This window comes from Pseudophryne corroboree, chromosome 7 (assembly GCF_028390025.1).
Source record: "Pseudophryne corroboree isolate aPseCor3 chromosome 7, aPseCor3.hap2, whole genome shotgun sequence".
Lineage (NCBI taxonomy): Eukaryota > Metazoa > Chordata > Amphibia > Anura > Myobatrachidae > Pseudophryne > Pseudophryne corroboree.
In genome coordinates, this window is record NC_086450.1 from 177,998,177 (window position 1) to 178,016,323 (window position 18,147).

The 18,147-nt window shown below is 43.0% G+C and overlaps 1 protein-coding gene across 4 annotated transcripts in view; it reads left to right on the top strand.

Moving 5' to 3' along the window:
• Positions 1-18,147, top strand: part of OBSL1 (obscurin like cytoskeletal adaptor 1) — a 246,191-nt gene that overhangs the window by 125,555 nt on the left and 102,489 nt on the right. For all 4 annotated transcript variants that reach the window (XM_063933802.1, XM_063933805.1, XM_063933804.1 and 1 more), the window contains one exon: positions 8,874-9,149. In XM_063933802.1, the coding sequence (XP_063789872.1) occupies positions 8,874-9,149 (276 nt within the window). The remainder of the gene's footprint in view (positions 1-8,873; positions 9,150-18,147) is intronic.

The following is an 18,147-nucleotide window of genomic DNA, read 5'->3' on the forward strand; positions in this document are numbered from 1 at the left end:
TTTCACTTTACATTTTAGTCCACAATGTATGCTACCAAAAACCTTTGGGGGATACGTATAAAAGCTGGTACAGAGGTAGCTGTGAACAAAATATGATATTGCCCATAGCAACCAATGAAATTGTAGCGGTCCTCTTTCTAGTCCAGATTTAAAAAATGGAAGGAACAATTTGATTGGTAGCTGTGGTTTACCTTTTCTTCACAGTTATCTTTGTACCTGTTTTCAATTATGTGAAGAATCATAGATATTAAGTAGAAAATATTGATTTTACAATATTACATGTTATATTTCTCAGGTGATACTGGGTTGCTTAATAACATTCAGAAGAATCTTAGTACAGGACGTCCAATGTAAATGGAGATTCACAGGCATTGTAGTTAGGTTCTTTTTATGTACTGGTCTGCCCGCTTAGAAATAGGAAGCTTCATTGGAATGGTAATTAACTGTGGTAGTGCAGAGCAGATGGTCAATCTGACTGTACATGTAATTATGCTAAATTCGTCAGCAGGAAGATCTACCTTGTCTGACAGGACCTGTAGAGTGCAAGTTCTTTGGTGTTCAGGTAATTAGGCCACGTGTATTGGAACGCCCACGTTGGATATGGTTTATGAAGAGAAATTAATATTTTTATAATCACGGAGAACATGCAGTTTTCCATAAGGGCATATCTGGTCTATTCGCAGGTGGGTTGCGAATTGCATATCTCTAAGAAGCATTGTTTCCAAGATCTAAACCTCTCCATGAAAAACACATGATATTTACTATCATATGGTTGCTAAAATAGTGGTGGCAGCTGAATGGGTTGAATTACTTCGCTCTGACCAATAGTTAGAGTGCAGAGTTCTTCCGAAAAAAGTCAGGGATAAAGTGAGGTCCTTGACAATTTACATCCTTCATATTCTTTTACATTGATATTTCATGTGTTTAAATGTTTGTATTGGGACAAAAGGTTCTAAACTGCCAAAAGATTGATGCACCAAATTCCAACTTAAAAACATAATGATTTGTAAGAAATTAAATCATATTTTCCCAGGCTCATTGCCTAAATTTTTGTTTATCTGGTTGCCTGGTTACGTAGGAAGAAACATTTGTGATGATCCGCAACAAGATACCCCCTTGTTTGTGCCTGGATGACACAGTTACACACAAAATGAACACACGAGGGGGGTTAATTCTTTAAAGAAAACCAAATACCTATGATTACCCGGGTAGATTCACCATAATACAGGGTTGGTGTTGCTCCCCAGAGTCAGAAAACCAAATATTCTAGAAAGAGAAAAGAAGACTCTATCTTGGGGGCACTCTTTGAAATATAAATAGGGCCAGATATACCCTTAGGTATCATTAAAATATAACCTTTAATTGTATCTTTAAAATTAATAGGAATTTGAAAAGGAAAAATATATAAACACACACACAGGTTTATTCATATACACCTTGGGAGCACTTGTCTATCACAAGGAGTTCAAAGAACACTGATTGCTCACTATGGAGCTTATTGGTTCAGAGAACACTGATTGCTCACCGAGGAGCTTGTTTTAATTATTTTTATTCAGATTTTTTTATAACCAATTATGATCTCTCACTGTTTAAACAACCATATCATGAATAGGTATTGATTTACCGAACGTCAGCTCCTATATTCTCAAACACATGTATAATTATAAAAATTCAAAATTTGCCCAAATGGTATATACACAGTGTTGAGAGAAGCAGAATGCCCATCATATTTATATGGTATCTTATGCGCTCATTAGTAGCCTGACATAAATAGTTGGTATAGAGAGAAAAAAGGAAAGAGTAAAAAAGATGATCAGTATGCCATGGTACATTGCTTCTACTGTCTCACCGTCATGAGCTCAAGGTTTTTGTTAGCTCAGCGGCCGGTGGATGAGAGGGCAGCGACCTTGAAATTTCTGACCAGAAAGAGGATAAGTGGCCGTACTGCTTTCCCTGTTAGAGCGGATGGAATGTCTCGATATCCTAGGACATTGCAGGACACTGCACCGCAATCCAGGGATGAGTGTTAACCGAAATTGAGTACAATTCCTGCCTGTTTAATTTTCAGGTAATTGCAGGGAGATGATAGGGAGTGGTTCAATGTTAAACCAGTGCCGTGCACATTCTCACATAGAAATGCATTTATCAAAAAAGCCGTTCTCCACACAGGCTATTAGCAAAGTACTTTCCCAAATTTATTTTCAGGTATACTTTATCGGTATACTAATATTGTTAGGCTCACTTAACATAATTCATTATTTTCTCTAACATTTGACCATAGGTCACTGAACAATATGTGTTGGGCTAAAAAGTAGCAGCAAACCCAGCTAGAATGAAAAGTTTTTATGACCGCAAACCCAGTCCAGCCGCTGAGATCTCTTTTCGTCATGTACTCTGGTCACTAGGACCGGTGCAGCGGACGGCAAAATATGAAAACAGCAGCGCTTCGGGTATTACTGGCCGGAAAAAAGGTTAGTAGCTGTGCTGCTTTCTACGTTAGAGCGGTTGCAGCGCCTTGATATCATAGGACAGAGCAAGGACGCTGCACCACAATCCGTGGATGAGAGCTAGCTGAAAATAGGAAGATTACCGTTCTAAAGGCAGCAGGACTTCTGGACGGAGCAGCGTATGTTGGTTGTAGGACCAGTGATTCTAACTTTCACAAGGCGACATTGCCATGCTGATTCCAGCCGTGCCAAAACGCGTTTTCACCCGTAGGCTTGCTCACTTCACTGCACTATCTGGCATATTGCGGTCATAAAAACTTTTCATTCTAGCTGGGTTTGCTGCTACTTTTTAGCCCAACACATATTGTTCAGTGACCTATGGTCAAATGTTAGAGAAAATAATGAATTATGTTAAGTGAGCCTAACAATATTAGTATACCGATAAAGTATACCTGAAAATAAATTTGGGAAAGTACTTTGCTAATAGCCTGTGTGGAGAACGGCTTTTTTGATAAATGCATTTCTATGTGAGAATGTGCACGGCACTGGTTTAACATTGAACCACTCCCTATCATCTCCCTGCAATTACCTGAAAATTAAACAGGCAGGAATTGTACTCAATTTCGGTTAACACTCATCCCTGGATTGCGGTGCAGTGTCCTGCAATGTCCTAGGATATCGAGACATTCCATCCGCTCTAACAGGGAAAGCAGTACGGCCACTTATCCTCTTTCTGGTCAGAAATTTCAAGGTCGCTGCCCTCTCATCCACCGGCCGCTGAGCTAACAAAAACCTTGAGCTCATGACGGTGAGACAGTAGAAGCAATGTACCATGGCATACTGATCATCTTTTTTACTCTTTCCTTTTTTCTCTCTATACCAACTATTTATGTCAGGCTACTAATGAGCGCATAAGATACCATATAAATATGATGGGCATTCTGCTTCTCTCAACACTGTGTATATACCATTTGGGCAAATTTTGAATTTTTATAATTATACATGTGTTTGAGAATATAGGAGCTGACGTTCGGTAAATCAATACCTATTCATGATATGGTTGTTTAAACAGTGAGAGATCATAATTGGTTATAAAAAAATCTGAATAAAAATAATTAAAACAAGCTCCTCGGTGAGCAATCAGTGTTCTCTGAACCAATAAGCTCCATAGTGAGCAATCAGTGTTCTTTGAACTCCTTGTGATAAACAAGTGATCCCAAGGTGTATATGAATAAACCTGTGTGTGTGTTTATATTTTTTCCTTTTCAAATTCCTATTAATTTTAAAGATACAATTAAAGGTTATATTTTAATGATACCTAAGGGTATATCTGGCCCTATTTATATTTCAAAGAGTGCCCCCAAGATAGAGTCTTCTTTTCTCTTTCTAGAATGCCTGGTTACGTACTCAGTGAGTGCCTCTGACATCCAGAATACACTGTCATCATGATCCATGTCAATCTTCCAAACACAAGGGTCCTTTGATGAGTGGAATGGGTGTTGCCTGTTTTGTTAGTGGAAGTGGAGAACTGCGGGACTTTGTGGGTTGTAAAGATTGGGCTGCTGTCTAAAGCTGAATATGTCCAAAACAGAACTTATCATTATCTTCCCACTGTCACCACTTTTCTCTCAAATGTCCCTTAACCCTCAGTCAGGCGCAGCTGGCCTGACAGGCGCCGCAAAGCTGTTCTCGCTCCCCTCTCTGCCCCAAGGGGGCGCAGGGGCGTGTCCCTCCTAGTACCTTCCTATCTCTAGGTGCTGTTCGAAACCCCCCTAGTCAGTTTTCCCGCCGCCTGCGTGGAGTGCAGTAGTGACCCTCCTGGCCTCTCAGGCACACTGCGCCCAAACTCCTCCAACTTCTGAAGGTTCGTTTTTCCTTTTATTTTCATCTATTAATTGTTTATTTTGCTAATTTTATGAATGAAAATTACAAAGGTTGTGAATATTTTGCGGAAATATGTAGGTTTGTCCAGGGTGGCCTCTCAGGCACACACTGCACCCAGACTTATACTCATGTTGGTGTTTTCTCTTTTTTGCTTCAGATTTTCTGCTGAAATGGCCCGCAAAACCTATGATCTCTCTCTTTGTACGTCCTAATGAAGGTCACTGATCACTTTAAGAGCATTAGAATTGAGTTAATTAGGTGCGAATTACGATTTTCTAACGCCTGTCAGGTGCACTGCGCCTGAACCTGGGAGTCCCAGAGGTGCGCCTGACGGAGGGTTAAAGCCAAGAATGACACAATTTTCTCACTGTTTGGGGTCATCCTTGACTCAACCTAGTGTTTTATACCTCACATGGGACAGAATGTATCAGCTTTTGGATGAAAATTGCAATGTATCCCACCCTCTCACTTGCATAATGGCATTTGTGATTGCCGGTATGCAGGAATACTTACATGCAGTGACAGCTCTTCCGATGAGAGCTGTCCCTTGCAATGAGAAGACAGACAGATTTATGACCCGGGAGTCCTTTTGCGGCATACGCAATAGCCAGGGGGCTTCCACAGAAAGATTCAGCAGAAAGAAACCCAAAGGCTTCTATAGGCAAGCCCATCCTTGCCTATCATGGGCTAGATGCATCATCGCGTGGAGAGTGATAAAACGGAGAGAGAAAAAGTACCAGCTAATCAGCTTCTATCTGCCATGTCACAGGCCTTGTTTGAAAAATGTCAGTTAGGAGCTTGTTGGCTGGTAGTTTATCACTTTTTCATTTTTTCACTCTCCATGCGACGATGCATCTAACCCTCTCCACAAAGCTTCGCTTTCTGGAGCATGCTGAACATCGCAGCCCTATAGAATTCCATAGCGCTTGCGATGACTCAGATCCTCAGTGTATATCTCTGATGCGGACCTTTTTTTATACATTTGGCAAGGCATATGTATTACAGTAAACCTCTGAAAACTGACTTTACTGAAGTTTTACCATATTTTTTACTTTGATACATCTCACCCATGCAGTCTTGTGGTCCTGTAGTCATACATACTTTTCTTATCACAGACATAACCAAACCTCTTATCCATTCTCTTACCATCATCATCATCAGCAGCAGCATGCTATCTAGCATTCCCTTCTCGCGTCTAATCATGCGTCAGTCACTGGCAGTACTGATTTTCCTCTCCCACCGTTCCACATCTGATGCTCCACTCTGTAAATCCCTGTACTGTCCTCCAGTGCAAATGTAAATGGGTTGGGTATGCATGACCGGCAGTCAGTAGAGCGCCAGTCAGCATACCGACGCCAGTATCCCGGTAGCCACAGGTTCTGTTCCCACTCTATGGGTGTCGTGGACACCCACGAGTGGGAATAGTCCCTGCTGGTCAGCATACCGGCCATTGGGATTGTGAGTGGGCGGGATTTAGGGGCCGGTATTGTGGCTAGCGGTCTCCTGACTGCTGGTTACATAACTGCAACCCATGCAAATTACTCTCCAAAGTCCTGAACTACACGACCCCTTCATACATCTCACTGCTCATTACAACACTCTCCATCATGCCCTCAGCTGGGTGCACACTATACAATTATCTGTCAGACCATCCTTCCAATCTGGCTGGTTGGAGTGGAACTACACAATAGTGATGCTAATACCAGTACACTGGACACACTTGACATACACACAATAAAGATTGAAGATAGAGAGCAATAAAATAATTTTGGGTGCACAAATGGGAAACCTGTAGCCCCTATATTAACTACCAAGTTGTTAACCAGAAAAGAGATGATCTGCAAAGTGCATTTTACTCACTCTTTTGAGGTGTAATGATTATTGGTGAATATTTGTGTGATAGAGAATGCTTGTTCATAATAGTTGACAGTTCCTGTGCGTAGTCAATATGTAGCCAATGGGGGTAGGAAGGATGGTGTGCTGTCACCCTCTAAAAGGTCAGCTTAATCAAAAAGTGCTACTTCCGCACTGTAGTGGAGTTTAATCGAATGGGAGTGGTTGGAATGTAATGTAATGTATGGAAGGATATGGCAATCAACCATTTGCTCCCAAACACTGGGAAACTGGCAAAAATCATAGTTCAAACAAATTGGTTAATCCATTTGATTTAAGCAATTTGTCTGAATTACATTTTTATCCTATTATAATGTTACAGTAAGGGTGTGTACACACGGTGAGATTCGGACTTATCCGATTCTCACTGTGCAACGGGGGGTCGGGTCGGCACTTAGCCAGTATCGCAAGCACATAATGAGTGTGCTTGCGATCCTGGTTCTGTGCGATTTTGGCTAAGTGTCAATCCTGACTATCTCTTCTATAGAGATAGTCAGGATTGACTTGCCTGCACAGCCTATTTTTTCGGCCGATGCCGACCGCGCGGGGCCGCGCATCGGATCGGGATCGCAAGGTGACTGTCACCTTGCGATCTGCACTATCTTTTCTTCCGATTCTGACTATATAGTCAGAATCTGAAGAAAAGATCTTACCGTGTGTACACACCTTAATAACTCTCTCAAGTGCTGGCTGGGCTCTCCTAACCTTTTGTTCTCACATCTCCATTTATTTTATCTGTCTGGTACAGTATGTTTTATATGTGCTTTGTCTTACCCACAGTCTGGCACTGTGGAGCATTGTGACACCTTACTAATCAATGACAACATTACAGTAATAATAATAATAATAATAATAAAATACTGTCCAGTGTTCCTGGTAATTAAGTTCATCTAAACATTTGCATTAGTCTGGTGAATATGTATGCAAAGTTTCTTTATCCACTACATCTAGTACTAATGTAGAAGTAGATGATGTAAGGCTATGTAGTATGTAATCACCATCAGAACCATTACTATGAGCCTTCTGCTATAGAGTTTTCCTATACTGTGTGTGTTGAATAGTTCACATAGGGATTATTAATCCCTACTTATTATGACACCTATAATTTTATTATATACAATGCCAACTGTCTGCATGTGTGTTGCATCAGGAATGCAGCATGTAATATAGTTGGTCACTCAGGCATTCTAAAAAGTGTCCATGTGTTTACTGTATGATCAGTGATCCGTGATTTGACAGCTGTTCAGGTTGCAGTGACTGCAGATCAGGAGGAACACGCTGTAAGCATACAGCAATGACACAATAATGTATAAGTCAGGAGCCAGTCAGTCATATCTTTCAGACAGCATGGACTTTAAGTAGTCAGGAGTTACATGCATCCATTCACATCAATATAAATGATATATGGCAATTTTCTGTAATTTCTTTAAGTGCATTGTCTACCTGGCTGACAGGAGTTGTCCAGCCCTGTTATAAGCACTCCCGTGGTTCTAATAGAAAGATTCATGGAACATTTTATGTCCTTAGAATGAAGATGAGCAAAGTGTACTATGTACTATTCATTACTGAATAATACATTTCAAAAAGGGAAAATGAAAAGAGACAAAATAAAAGAATGATACAAAAATAGAAGAGATTTCAAAGGACAAAGGCCGTGCAAGGAATACTAGCAGATGCTAAAGACAGAGAAACAGCAAGGGGATAAATAGAGTTGTAAGATAGGAAGAAGATAATGTATTTATTTAAGACTCTGTAGAAGAAAGCACAAGACCACTAATGCAAGGAAGCAATGAAGAACACCTGGCATACACTGCCGGAGTCGTATATGTAGTAACAACCTTGAAACATCACTTTCTTATTATTTATTACAGTATTATAATTGCAGAGGAGTACTTTATTGTAACAACTAAAAAGTATATTGTATGTTATTTTTCTCATTCTAATGAAGAAGTGTTTTGAAATGAATAGTATACAGTTTGGTTTGGAAGTGTAGAGGTCCGGTGCTGACTTGCTGCTCTGTTTGCTGCCTGAACTAAGTGGGCTGCAGCCACAGTGTGGATGGATTTCAAAATATCCCTCTCCCCCATCCAATCTCAACAAAGGTGCCTGCTGACACCATCTGAAGATGGCTCTGGCTTTAGCATGTTACATTTCACAAGAGCGCTGTTCCAATATGAACAGTACTGTATTGGTGACGCAGTGGCTTATGTCATGATTTTAGTGGGGAAAAAAAAGGATAATTTATCTGTAGAAAATCCCTTTAATTATGACCCAAATATATATGAGGTATCTCTGACGGAGAGTGATTCATTACAATTATGTGGTATATTTCTTTACCCCTTTGGCCTGATTGTGTCATTCTACAACAGGGATGTGGAACCTTTGGCCCGCCAGCTGTTGTTGAACTACACATCTCAGCATGCCCTGCAACAGTTTTAGCATGGCCAAATAGCAAAACTGTAGCAAGGCATACTGGTATGTTAAGTTCAACAACAGCTGGAGGGCTAAAGGTTCCCACCCCTGTTCTACAAGGATGCATTGAGTCATTTTTGTCAGCTTGACCATGCTTTCCAGATAAACTTGCAAAATAATGTATTGATTTGGTGCACAGATTTGTTTTAATGTTTTTATTATTTTTTTAATTTCCAGATCCTCCTACAAAGATTATTTTCCCGGAGGCTCGCTCGCAGGATCTGGAGTATATCATAGAGGAGAGGGTGGAGCTGGTGATTGAAGTGTCAAATAGCAGTGGCGTTGTCCGCTGGTTTAAAGATGGGCTAGAAGTGGATGAAGATGAGAATCTGCAGGTGATCTCAGATGGGCCCCGTCGCTGCTTGATCTTGCCAAGGGCCAGTGTTGAAGACTCTGGGGAATATATCTGTGACACAGATAGTGACTCTGTCACATTTGATGTGAAGATATCAGGTAAGGATAAACCAAAGCTATGCTAATCGATTTCACCACCAGTCTCTGCCTCAATATAATAGATTTGGCTTCTATACACACCATGCATTGTCTACTGTGTCACAGTCCTCCCAATACATAGTGAATGCTTATAAGTTAAATCTAAAAATAAGGATCAGTGATCCCTTTGTGAGACAGGTAACTGTACACACAAGCATTCATAATGATCTACTTTCACAGTTTCTATGTCCACTCACTCCTGTCTATTGGCTGTAAGAAGGGTATTGGTATGCGTGGCCACTGGTCACTATACCGATGCCGCTGTATGGGTGGGCACTCATGAGGGAATAGTCCCTATCAGTCAGCATGCCGACTGTCTGGACTGTAAGGGGGCAGGATTCAGGAGTCTGTATTGCATCGGTCACGTAACTGCCTCCTGTATGATTGGGAAGGAGAGTTAAAAGTGATGTCTTCTCTTTCTCTATCGTCCTAGTGGATGCTGGGGTTCCTGAAAGGACCATGGGGAATAGCGGCTCCGCAGGAGACAGGGCACAAAAAGTAAAGCTTTAGGATCAGGTGGTGTGCACTGGCTCCTCCCCCCATGACCCTCCTCCAAGCCTCAGTTAGATTTTTGTGCCCGGCCGAGAAGGGTGCAATCTAGGTGGCTCTCCTAAAGAGCTGCTTAGAAAAGTTTAGCTTAGGTTTTTTATTTTACAGTGAGTCCTGCTGGCAACAGGATCACTGCAACGAGGGACTTAGGGGAGAAGAAGTGAACTCACCTGCGTGCAGGATGGATTGGCTTCTTGGCTACTGGACATTAGCTCCAGAGGGACGATCACAGGTACAGCCTGGATGGTCACCGGAGCCTCGCCGCCGGCCCCCTTGCAGATGCTGAAACGAGAAGAGGTCCAGAATCGGCGGCAGAAGACTCCTCAGTCTTCTTAAGGTAGCGCACAGCACTGCAGCTGTGCGCCATTTTCCTCTCAGCACACTTCACACGGCAGTCACTGAGGGTGCAGGGCGCTGGGAGGGGGGCGCCCTGGGAGGCAAATGAAAACCTTTTTTGGCTAAAAATACCTCACATATAGCCTCCGGGGGCTATATGGAGATATTTAACCCCTGCCAGAATCCGTTACGAGCGGGAGACGAGGCCGCCGAAAAAGGGGCGGGGCCTATCTCCTCAGCACACAGCGCCATTTTCCCTCACAGAAAGGCTGGAGGGAAGGCTCCCAGGCTCTCCCCTGCACTGCACTACAGAAACAGGGTTAAAACAGAGAGGGGGGGCACTAATTTGGCGTTAGAAATATATAAAAAAGATGCTATAAGGGAAAACACTTATATAAGGTTGTCCCTATATAATTATAGCGTTTTTGGTGTGTGCTGGCAAACTCTCCCTCTGTCTCTCCAAAGGGCTAGTGGGTCCTGTCCTCTATCAGAGCATTCCCTGTGTGTGTGCTGTGTGTCGGTACGTGTGTGTCGACATGTATGAGGACGATGTTGGTGAGGAGGCGGAGCAATTGCCTGTAATGGTGATGTCACTCTCTAGGGAGTCGACACCGGAATGGATGGCTTATTTAGGGAATTACGTGATAATGTCAACACGCGCCAAGGTCGGTTGACGACATGAGACGGCCGACAAACGATTAGTACCGGTCCAGACGTCTCAAAAACACCGTCAGGGGTTTTAAAACGCCCGTTTACTTTAGTCGGTCGACACAGACACAGACAGGGACACTGAATCCAGTGTCGACGGTGAATAAACAAACGTATTCCTTATTAGGGCCACACGTTAAGGGCAATGAAGGAGGTGTTACATATTTCTGATACTACAAGTACCACAAAAGAGGGTATTATGTGGGATGTGAAAAAACTACCGTAGTTTTTCCTGAATCAGATAAATTAAATGAAGTGTGTGATGATGCGTGGGTTCCCCCCGATAGAAAATATGGGCGGTATACCCTTTCCCGCCAGAAGTTAGGGCGCGTTGGGAAACACCCCTTAGGGTGGATAAGGCGCTCACACGCTTATCAGAACAAGTGGCGGTACCGTCTATAGATAGGGCCGTCCTCAAGGAGCCAGCTGACAGGAGGCTGGAAAAATATCATAAAAAGTATATACACACATACTGGTGTTATACTGCGACCAGCGATCGCCTCAGCCTGGATGTGCAGAGCTGGGGTGGCTTGGTCGGATTCCCTGACTAAAAATATTGATACCCTTGACAGGGACAGTATTTTATTGACTATAGAGCATTTAAAGGATGTATTTCTATATATGCGAGATGCACAGAGGGATATTTGCACTCTGGCATCAAGAGTAAGTGCGATGTCCATATCTGCCAGAAGATGTTTATGGACACGACAGTGGTCAGGTGATGCAGATTCCAAACGGCACAAAGGTGTATTGCCGTATAAAGGAAGAGGAGTTATTTGGGGTCGGTCCATCGGACCTGGTGGCCACGGCAACTGCTGGAAAATCCACCGTTTTTACCCTAAGTCACATCTCTGCAGAAAAAGACACCGTCTTTTCAGCTTCAGTCCTTTCGTCCCTATAAGAGTCATATCTGCCCAGGGATAGAGGAAAGGGAAGAAGACTGCAGCAGGCAGCCCATCCCCAGGAACAGAAGCGTTCCACCGCTTCTGACAAGCTCTCAGCATGACGCTGAGACCGTACAGGACCCCTGGATCCTACAAGTAGTATCCCAGGGGTACAGTTTGGAATGTCGAGACGTTTCCCCTGCGCAGGCTCCTGAAGGCTGCTTTACCAAGGTCTCCCTCCGACAAGGAGGCAGTATGGGAAAAAATTCACGAGCTGTATTCCCAGCAGGTGATAATTAAATTACCCCTCCTACAACAAGAAAAGGGGTATTATTCCACACTATATTGTGGTACTGAAGCCAGAAGGCTAGGTGAGACCTATTCTAAATCTAAAAAAATTTGAACACTTACAAAGGTTCAAATCAAGATGGAGTCACTCAGAGCAGTGATAACGAACCGGGAAGAAGGGGACTATCTGGTGTCCCGAGACATCAGGGATGCTTACCTCCATGTCCCAAATTTGCCCTTATCACTAAGGGTACCTCAGGTTCGTGGTACAGAACTGTCACTATCAGTTTCAGACGCTGCCGTTTGGATTGTCTACGGCACCCCGGGTCTTTACCAAGGTAATGGCCGAAATGATGGTTCTTCTTCTTCGAAGAAAAGGCGTCTTAATTATCCCTTACTTGGACGATCTCCTGATAAGGGCAAAGTCCAGGGAACAGTTGGAGGTCGGAGTAGCACTATCTCGGATACTGTTACAACAGCAGGGGTGGATTCTAAAGATTCCAAAATCGCAGCTGATCCCGACAACAAGTCTCCTGTGCTTAGGGATGATTCTGGACACAGTCCAGAAAAAGGTGTTTCTCCCGGAAGAGAAAGCCAGGGAGTTATCCGAGCTAGTCAGGAACCTCCTAAAATCAGTGCATCATTGCACAAGGGCCATGGTAAAAAAATGGTGACTTCCTTCGAAGCAATTCCAGTCGGCAGATTTCATGCAAGAACTTCTTCAGTGGGATCTGCTGGACAAATGGTCCGGATCGCATCTTCAGATGCATCAGCGGATAACCCTATATCCAAGGACAAGGGTGTCTCTCCTGTGGTGGTTACAGAGTGCTCATCTTCTAGAGGGCCGCAGATTCGGCATTCAGTTTTGGATGTTGGTGACCACGGAGGCCAGCCCGAGAGGCTGGGGAGCAGTCACACAAGGAAAAAATTTCCAGGGAGTGTGATCAAGTCTGGAGATTTTTCTCCACATAAATATAGCTAAGGGTAAATTTATAATGCTCTAAGCTTAGCAAGACCTCTGCTTCAAGGTCAGCCGGTATTGATCCAGTGGGATAAAACATCACGGCAGTCGCCCACGTAAATAGACAGGGCGGCACAAGAAGCAGGAGGGCAGTGGCAAAAACTGCAAGGACTTTTCGCTGGGCGGAAAATCATGTGATAGCACTGTCAGCAGTGTTTCATTCCGGGAATGGAAACTGGGAAGCAGACTTCCTCAGTAGGCACGACCTCCACCCGGCAGAGTGGGAACTTCATGGGGAAGTTTTCCACATAATTGTAAACCGTTGGGAATTACCAAAGGTGGACATGATGGCGTCCCGTCTGAACAAAAAACGGGACAGGTATTGCGCCAGGTTAAGAGACCCTCAGGCAATAGCTGTGGACGTTCTGGTAACACCGTGGGTGTACCAGTCGGTGTATGTGTTCCATCCTCTGCTTTTCATACCTAAGGTACTGAGAATTAGAAGACGTAGAGGAGTAAGAACTATACTCATGGCTCCGGATTGGCCAAGAAGGACTTGGTACCCGGAACTTCAAGAGATGCTCACAGAGGACTTATGGCCTCTGCCGCTAAGAAGGGACTTGTTTCAGCAAGTACCATGTCTGTTCCAAGACTTACCGCAGCTGCGTTTGACGGCATGGCGGTGGAACGCCGGATCCTAAGGGAAAAGGCATTCAGGAAGAGGTCATTCCTACCCTGGTCAAAGCCAGAAAGGAGGTGACCGCACAACATTATCACCACATGTGGCGAAAATATGTTGCATGGTGTGAGGCCAGGAAGGCCCCACGAAGAAATTTCAACTCGGTCGATTCCTGCATTTCTTGCAAACAGGAGTGTCTATGGGCCTCAAATTGGGGTCCATTAAGGTTCAAATTTCGGCCCTGTCGATTTTTCTTCCAGAAAGAATTGGCTTCAGTTCCTGAAGTCCAGAAGTTTGTCAAGGGAGTATTGCATATACAACCCCCTTTTGTGCCTCCAGTGGCACTGTGGGATCTCAACGTAGTTCTGGGATTCCTCAAAACACATTGGTTTAAAACCAGTCAAATCTGTGGATTTGAAGCATCTCACATGAAAAGTGAACATGCTCTTGGACCTGGCCTGGACCAGGCGAGTGTCAAATTGGTGGTTTTTTTCTCAAAAAAGCCCATATCTGTTTGTCCATTCGGACAGGGCAGAGCTGCGGACTCGTCCCCAGTTCTCTCCCTAAGGTGGTGTCAGTGTTTCACCTGAACCAGCTTATTGTGGTGTCTTGCGCCTACTAGGGACTTGGAGGACTCCAAGTTGCTAGATGTGGTCAGGGCCCTGAAAATATAGGTTCCAGGACGGCTGGAGTCAGGAAAACTGACTTGCTGTTATCCTGTATGCACCCAACAAACTGGGTGCTCTTGCTTTTAAGCAGACTTTTGCTAGTTGGATGTGTAATACAATTCAGCTTGCACATTCTGTGGCAGGCCTGCCACAGCCAAAATATGTAAATGCCCATTCCACAAGGAAGGTGGGCTCATCTTGGGCGGCTGCCCGAGGGGTCTCGGCTTTACAACTTTGCCGAGCGGCTATTTAGTCAGGGGCAAACACGTTTGTAAAATCCTACAAATTTGATACCCTGGCTAAGGAGGACCTGGAGTTCTCTCATTCGGTGCTGCAGAGTCATCCGCACTCTCCCGCCCGTTTGGGAGCTTTGGTATAATCCCCATGGTCCTTTCAGGAACCCCAGCATCCACTAGGACGATAGAGAAAATAAGAATTTACTTACCGATAATTCTATTTCTCGGAGTCCGTAGTGGATGCTGGGCGCCCATCCCAAGTGCGGATTATCTGCATTACTTGTACATAGTTACAAAAATCGGGTTATTATTGTTGTGAGCCATCTTTTCAGAGGCTCCGCTGTTATCATACTGTTAACTGGGTTCAGATCACAGGTTGTACAGTGTGATTGGTGTGGCTGGTATGAGTCTTACCCGGGATTCATAAATCCTTCCTTATTGTGTACGCTCGTCCGGGCACAGTACCTAACTGAGGCTTGGAGGAGGGTCATGGGGGGAGGAGCCAGTGCACACCACCTGATCCTAAAGCTTTACTTTTTGTGCCCTGTCTCCTGCGGAGCCGCTATTCCCCATGGTCCTTTCAGGAACCCCAGCATCCACTACGGACTCCGAGAAATAGAATTATCGGTAAGTAAATTCTTATTTTCATGTTCCAATAATGCCAGCAGACGTCAATGTCTGGATGTTAGATTTGTTGATAATAGGGATAAATGATCTCTAAGTTTAGGTCCATAAAAGCTGTGCTAAGCATACACTGAGCACATTACACTAGTTACACATTGCAGGAAAAGTGTTAGTAAATGCAAACTGGTCATTTTATAGTGATATTAGAACTCAGCCATAATAGAACTGTGTGACATACATAACAATCTACAGAAACTAAACCAGTAAAAAGTGTCATCCAGTGAAAAATGGTGGATCATTTCTTAAAGGAATAACAAATCCCAAAATAAAAATTTAAAAATATCAGATAAATCAATATGAAGTAGTCACCATCTTTATCATGAGCACCACACGTCCTCCGGGAGAGATGAACTGCTCCTGGTTTTCCTCCCCACCTCCTGACAGCAGAATACATGATTCATGCTCAGCACTCTCCAGTACTGTATATCAAGTTTATATAAACAACAATTTCCTATTCTGCAATATATGTTACATTGGCCAGTTGCATTTAAGTCATTCCCATCTAGAAGAGAGTCCCAATAGTAATCAAACGTATCTATCTATCTATCTATCTATCTATCTATCTATCTATCTATCTATCTATATATATATATATTTATATAAAGATTCCAGTGTACGCGGCACTCAGGAGACTGAATATTCCTTTAGGAGTTTTTAATGAGGAAGCTGAAATTTATCATAGGTATTCTTCTGGTGGGAAATAGGAAAACTACGTAATTAGAATTTTAATAACCCTCCCCTAAGGGGATGAAAAGGGGGTCGACATAATGACGCAAATGTCTATGCATGGCTTGCATTGCGGAAACGGTAACGCCCAAATGGACAATCGGATCAAAATTTGGATTGCACCTCCAGTGTGTAGAATTTAATAAACTACAAAAATGGTCCTGTCACTTTTTACATTATCTGCTACGGGTGCTCTTCAGGTAACGCCAAGAACCATGGATTAATATTTGCTGACATGAAGACATCTCAAATTTACATCTCTATAGATTTACCAAATTTTTAACACTCATTATTTATTTAACCGTGAAAATCAGAAATTCCTGTCCAAAGAACGGATAGAACTGCTAGTATTCAGTATAAATAATGTGAATGTGTTATGCAGAATAGGTAAATGTTAATAATAATTCACTTCAATTTGATGTACAAATCAGAATTCAGATTCAGCTCTGTTTGCACGGGTTATCTTTTATAAATAGTTGTTTTCTGGATCTGAAGATGTGTATTTGCTATAATGCATTAGTATGTCACAAAATGACCGTGACCTGAAGATGTGTCTCAGTTATTCTTTTTTTTTTTTAGTCAAGTATATTTATTAAAACATAAAAAAACAAACAAAAAAAAAGGCAAAAGAACAAAACTTAAATTGGAGCATACATAGCACATACATAGCCCTTATACACGTCAGACTGCACAGTAATAGCCCCTTATACACGTTACACTGCACAGTAACGTGTATAGGGGCTCTTACTGTGTGGTGAAATGTGTTTAAGGGCTCTTACTGTGCAGTGTAACATGTATAAGGGGCTCTTATTGTGCAGTGTAATGTGTATATATGGGCTTTTACTGTGCGGTCTAAAGTATATATGGGGCTCTTATTGTGCGTTGTAACGCGTATAAGGGCTCTTACTGTGTGGTGTAATGTGTTTAAGGGCTCTTACTGTGTGGTGTAACATGTATAAGGGGCCCTTACTGTGTGGTGTAACATCTATAAGGGGCTCTTCCTGTGCAGTGTAACGTGTATAAAGGGCTCTTACTGTGCACTGTAATGTGTATAAGGGGCTCTTTCTGTGCGGTGTATAAGGGGCTCCTACTGTGCAGTAATGTGTATAAGGGGCTCTTACTGTTTTGTAACATGTATAATGGGCTCTTACTGTGATGTAATGTATATAAAGGGTACTGCTGTGTAGTATAATGTAAATAATGGACACTACTGTGCAGTGTAATATGAATTGGTACTATTCAGTGTCCCAGCCCCTTCCCCGTGAATCCACACCCCTGTATTTATGGCACACGCCTTCGGCGTGCACTGTCCCTATTTTGACTATAAGGGGATGGGCACCGATTATATTTTTCTGCCACGGGGTACCAAAATGTCTAGATATGGCTCTGACATAGAGATGAATAGATAAGGCAGATGTAGGACACGACAGTGGCTGACATGTATAGTAGATCAGTAACAGTGATACCATATTAAGAGGCATGGGCTGGTGGAGGCACAACATACTGAGTCATAACCAGATTAGGACTGATTTTGGGGAAAGGAGCTCAAGAGCATGCCTAGATTCTTGCCAGAGATTTCAAATCCTATAAAACTTCAGAGGGCATTTACCTTTTTAAACATAGAATGTTCATTCGAGATAGTAACATTAACCAAGGCCACCCAGTTGGGAATGGCAGGAGAAGCAGGAGCCATCCATTTTCTAGCAATGCAAACCTGTGCCAGATTTAAAAGATTGTTCACCTACAATTCTAAAGGGAAGGGAGTTCTCAAGGTCAAAACCAAAACGGCACAGGAGAGGAGCTAGTAGGGGGATCCTAACACCCATATTTCATATACATACAACAACTCAAGGCTCAGGAGACAACCCATGGACAAGTCCAGTTCAATGCCAGAAATCAGCAGAGGGGGCTTCACTCGTAGTGCAGATGTCTGAAGAAAATCCTCCAAAACTATAAAGTTTAACTGGAGTCCAGTAAACCCTGTGTATGATATAAACCTGGATTTGTTGAAATCTGGCATATGCTGTAGCAGCCCTGGGAGAACCCAGTTTATTTTTCCAATCGTCATCAGACAAAACACTCAAGCTAGCCCACCCTCTGCCCTAGGCCGACAGAGGGTTTTATAGGCAAAATGTGCTCTCCTGTTTCCCCATATAAAATAGGTTACATACTGAGCAATTAGAGTAGAGAGAGAGCAGGATATAGATATAGATGTATCACTAACACCTCACTCATCTCCT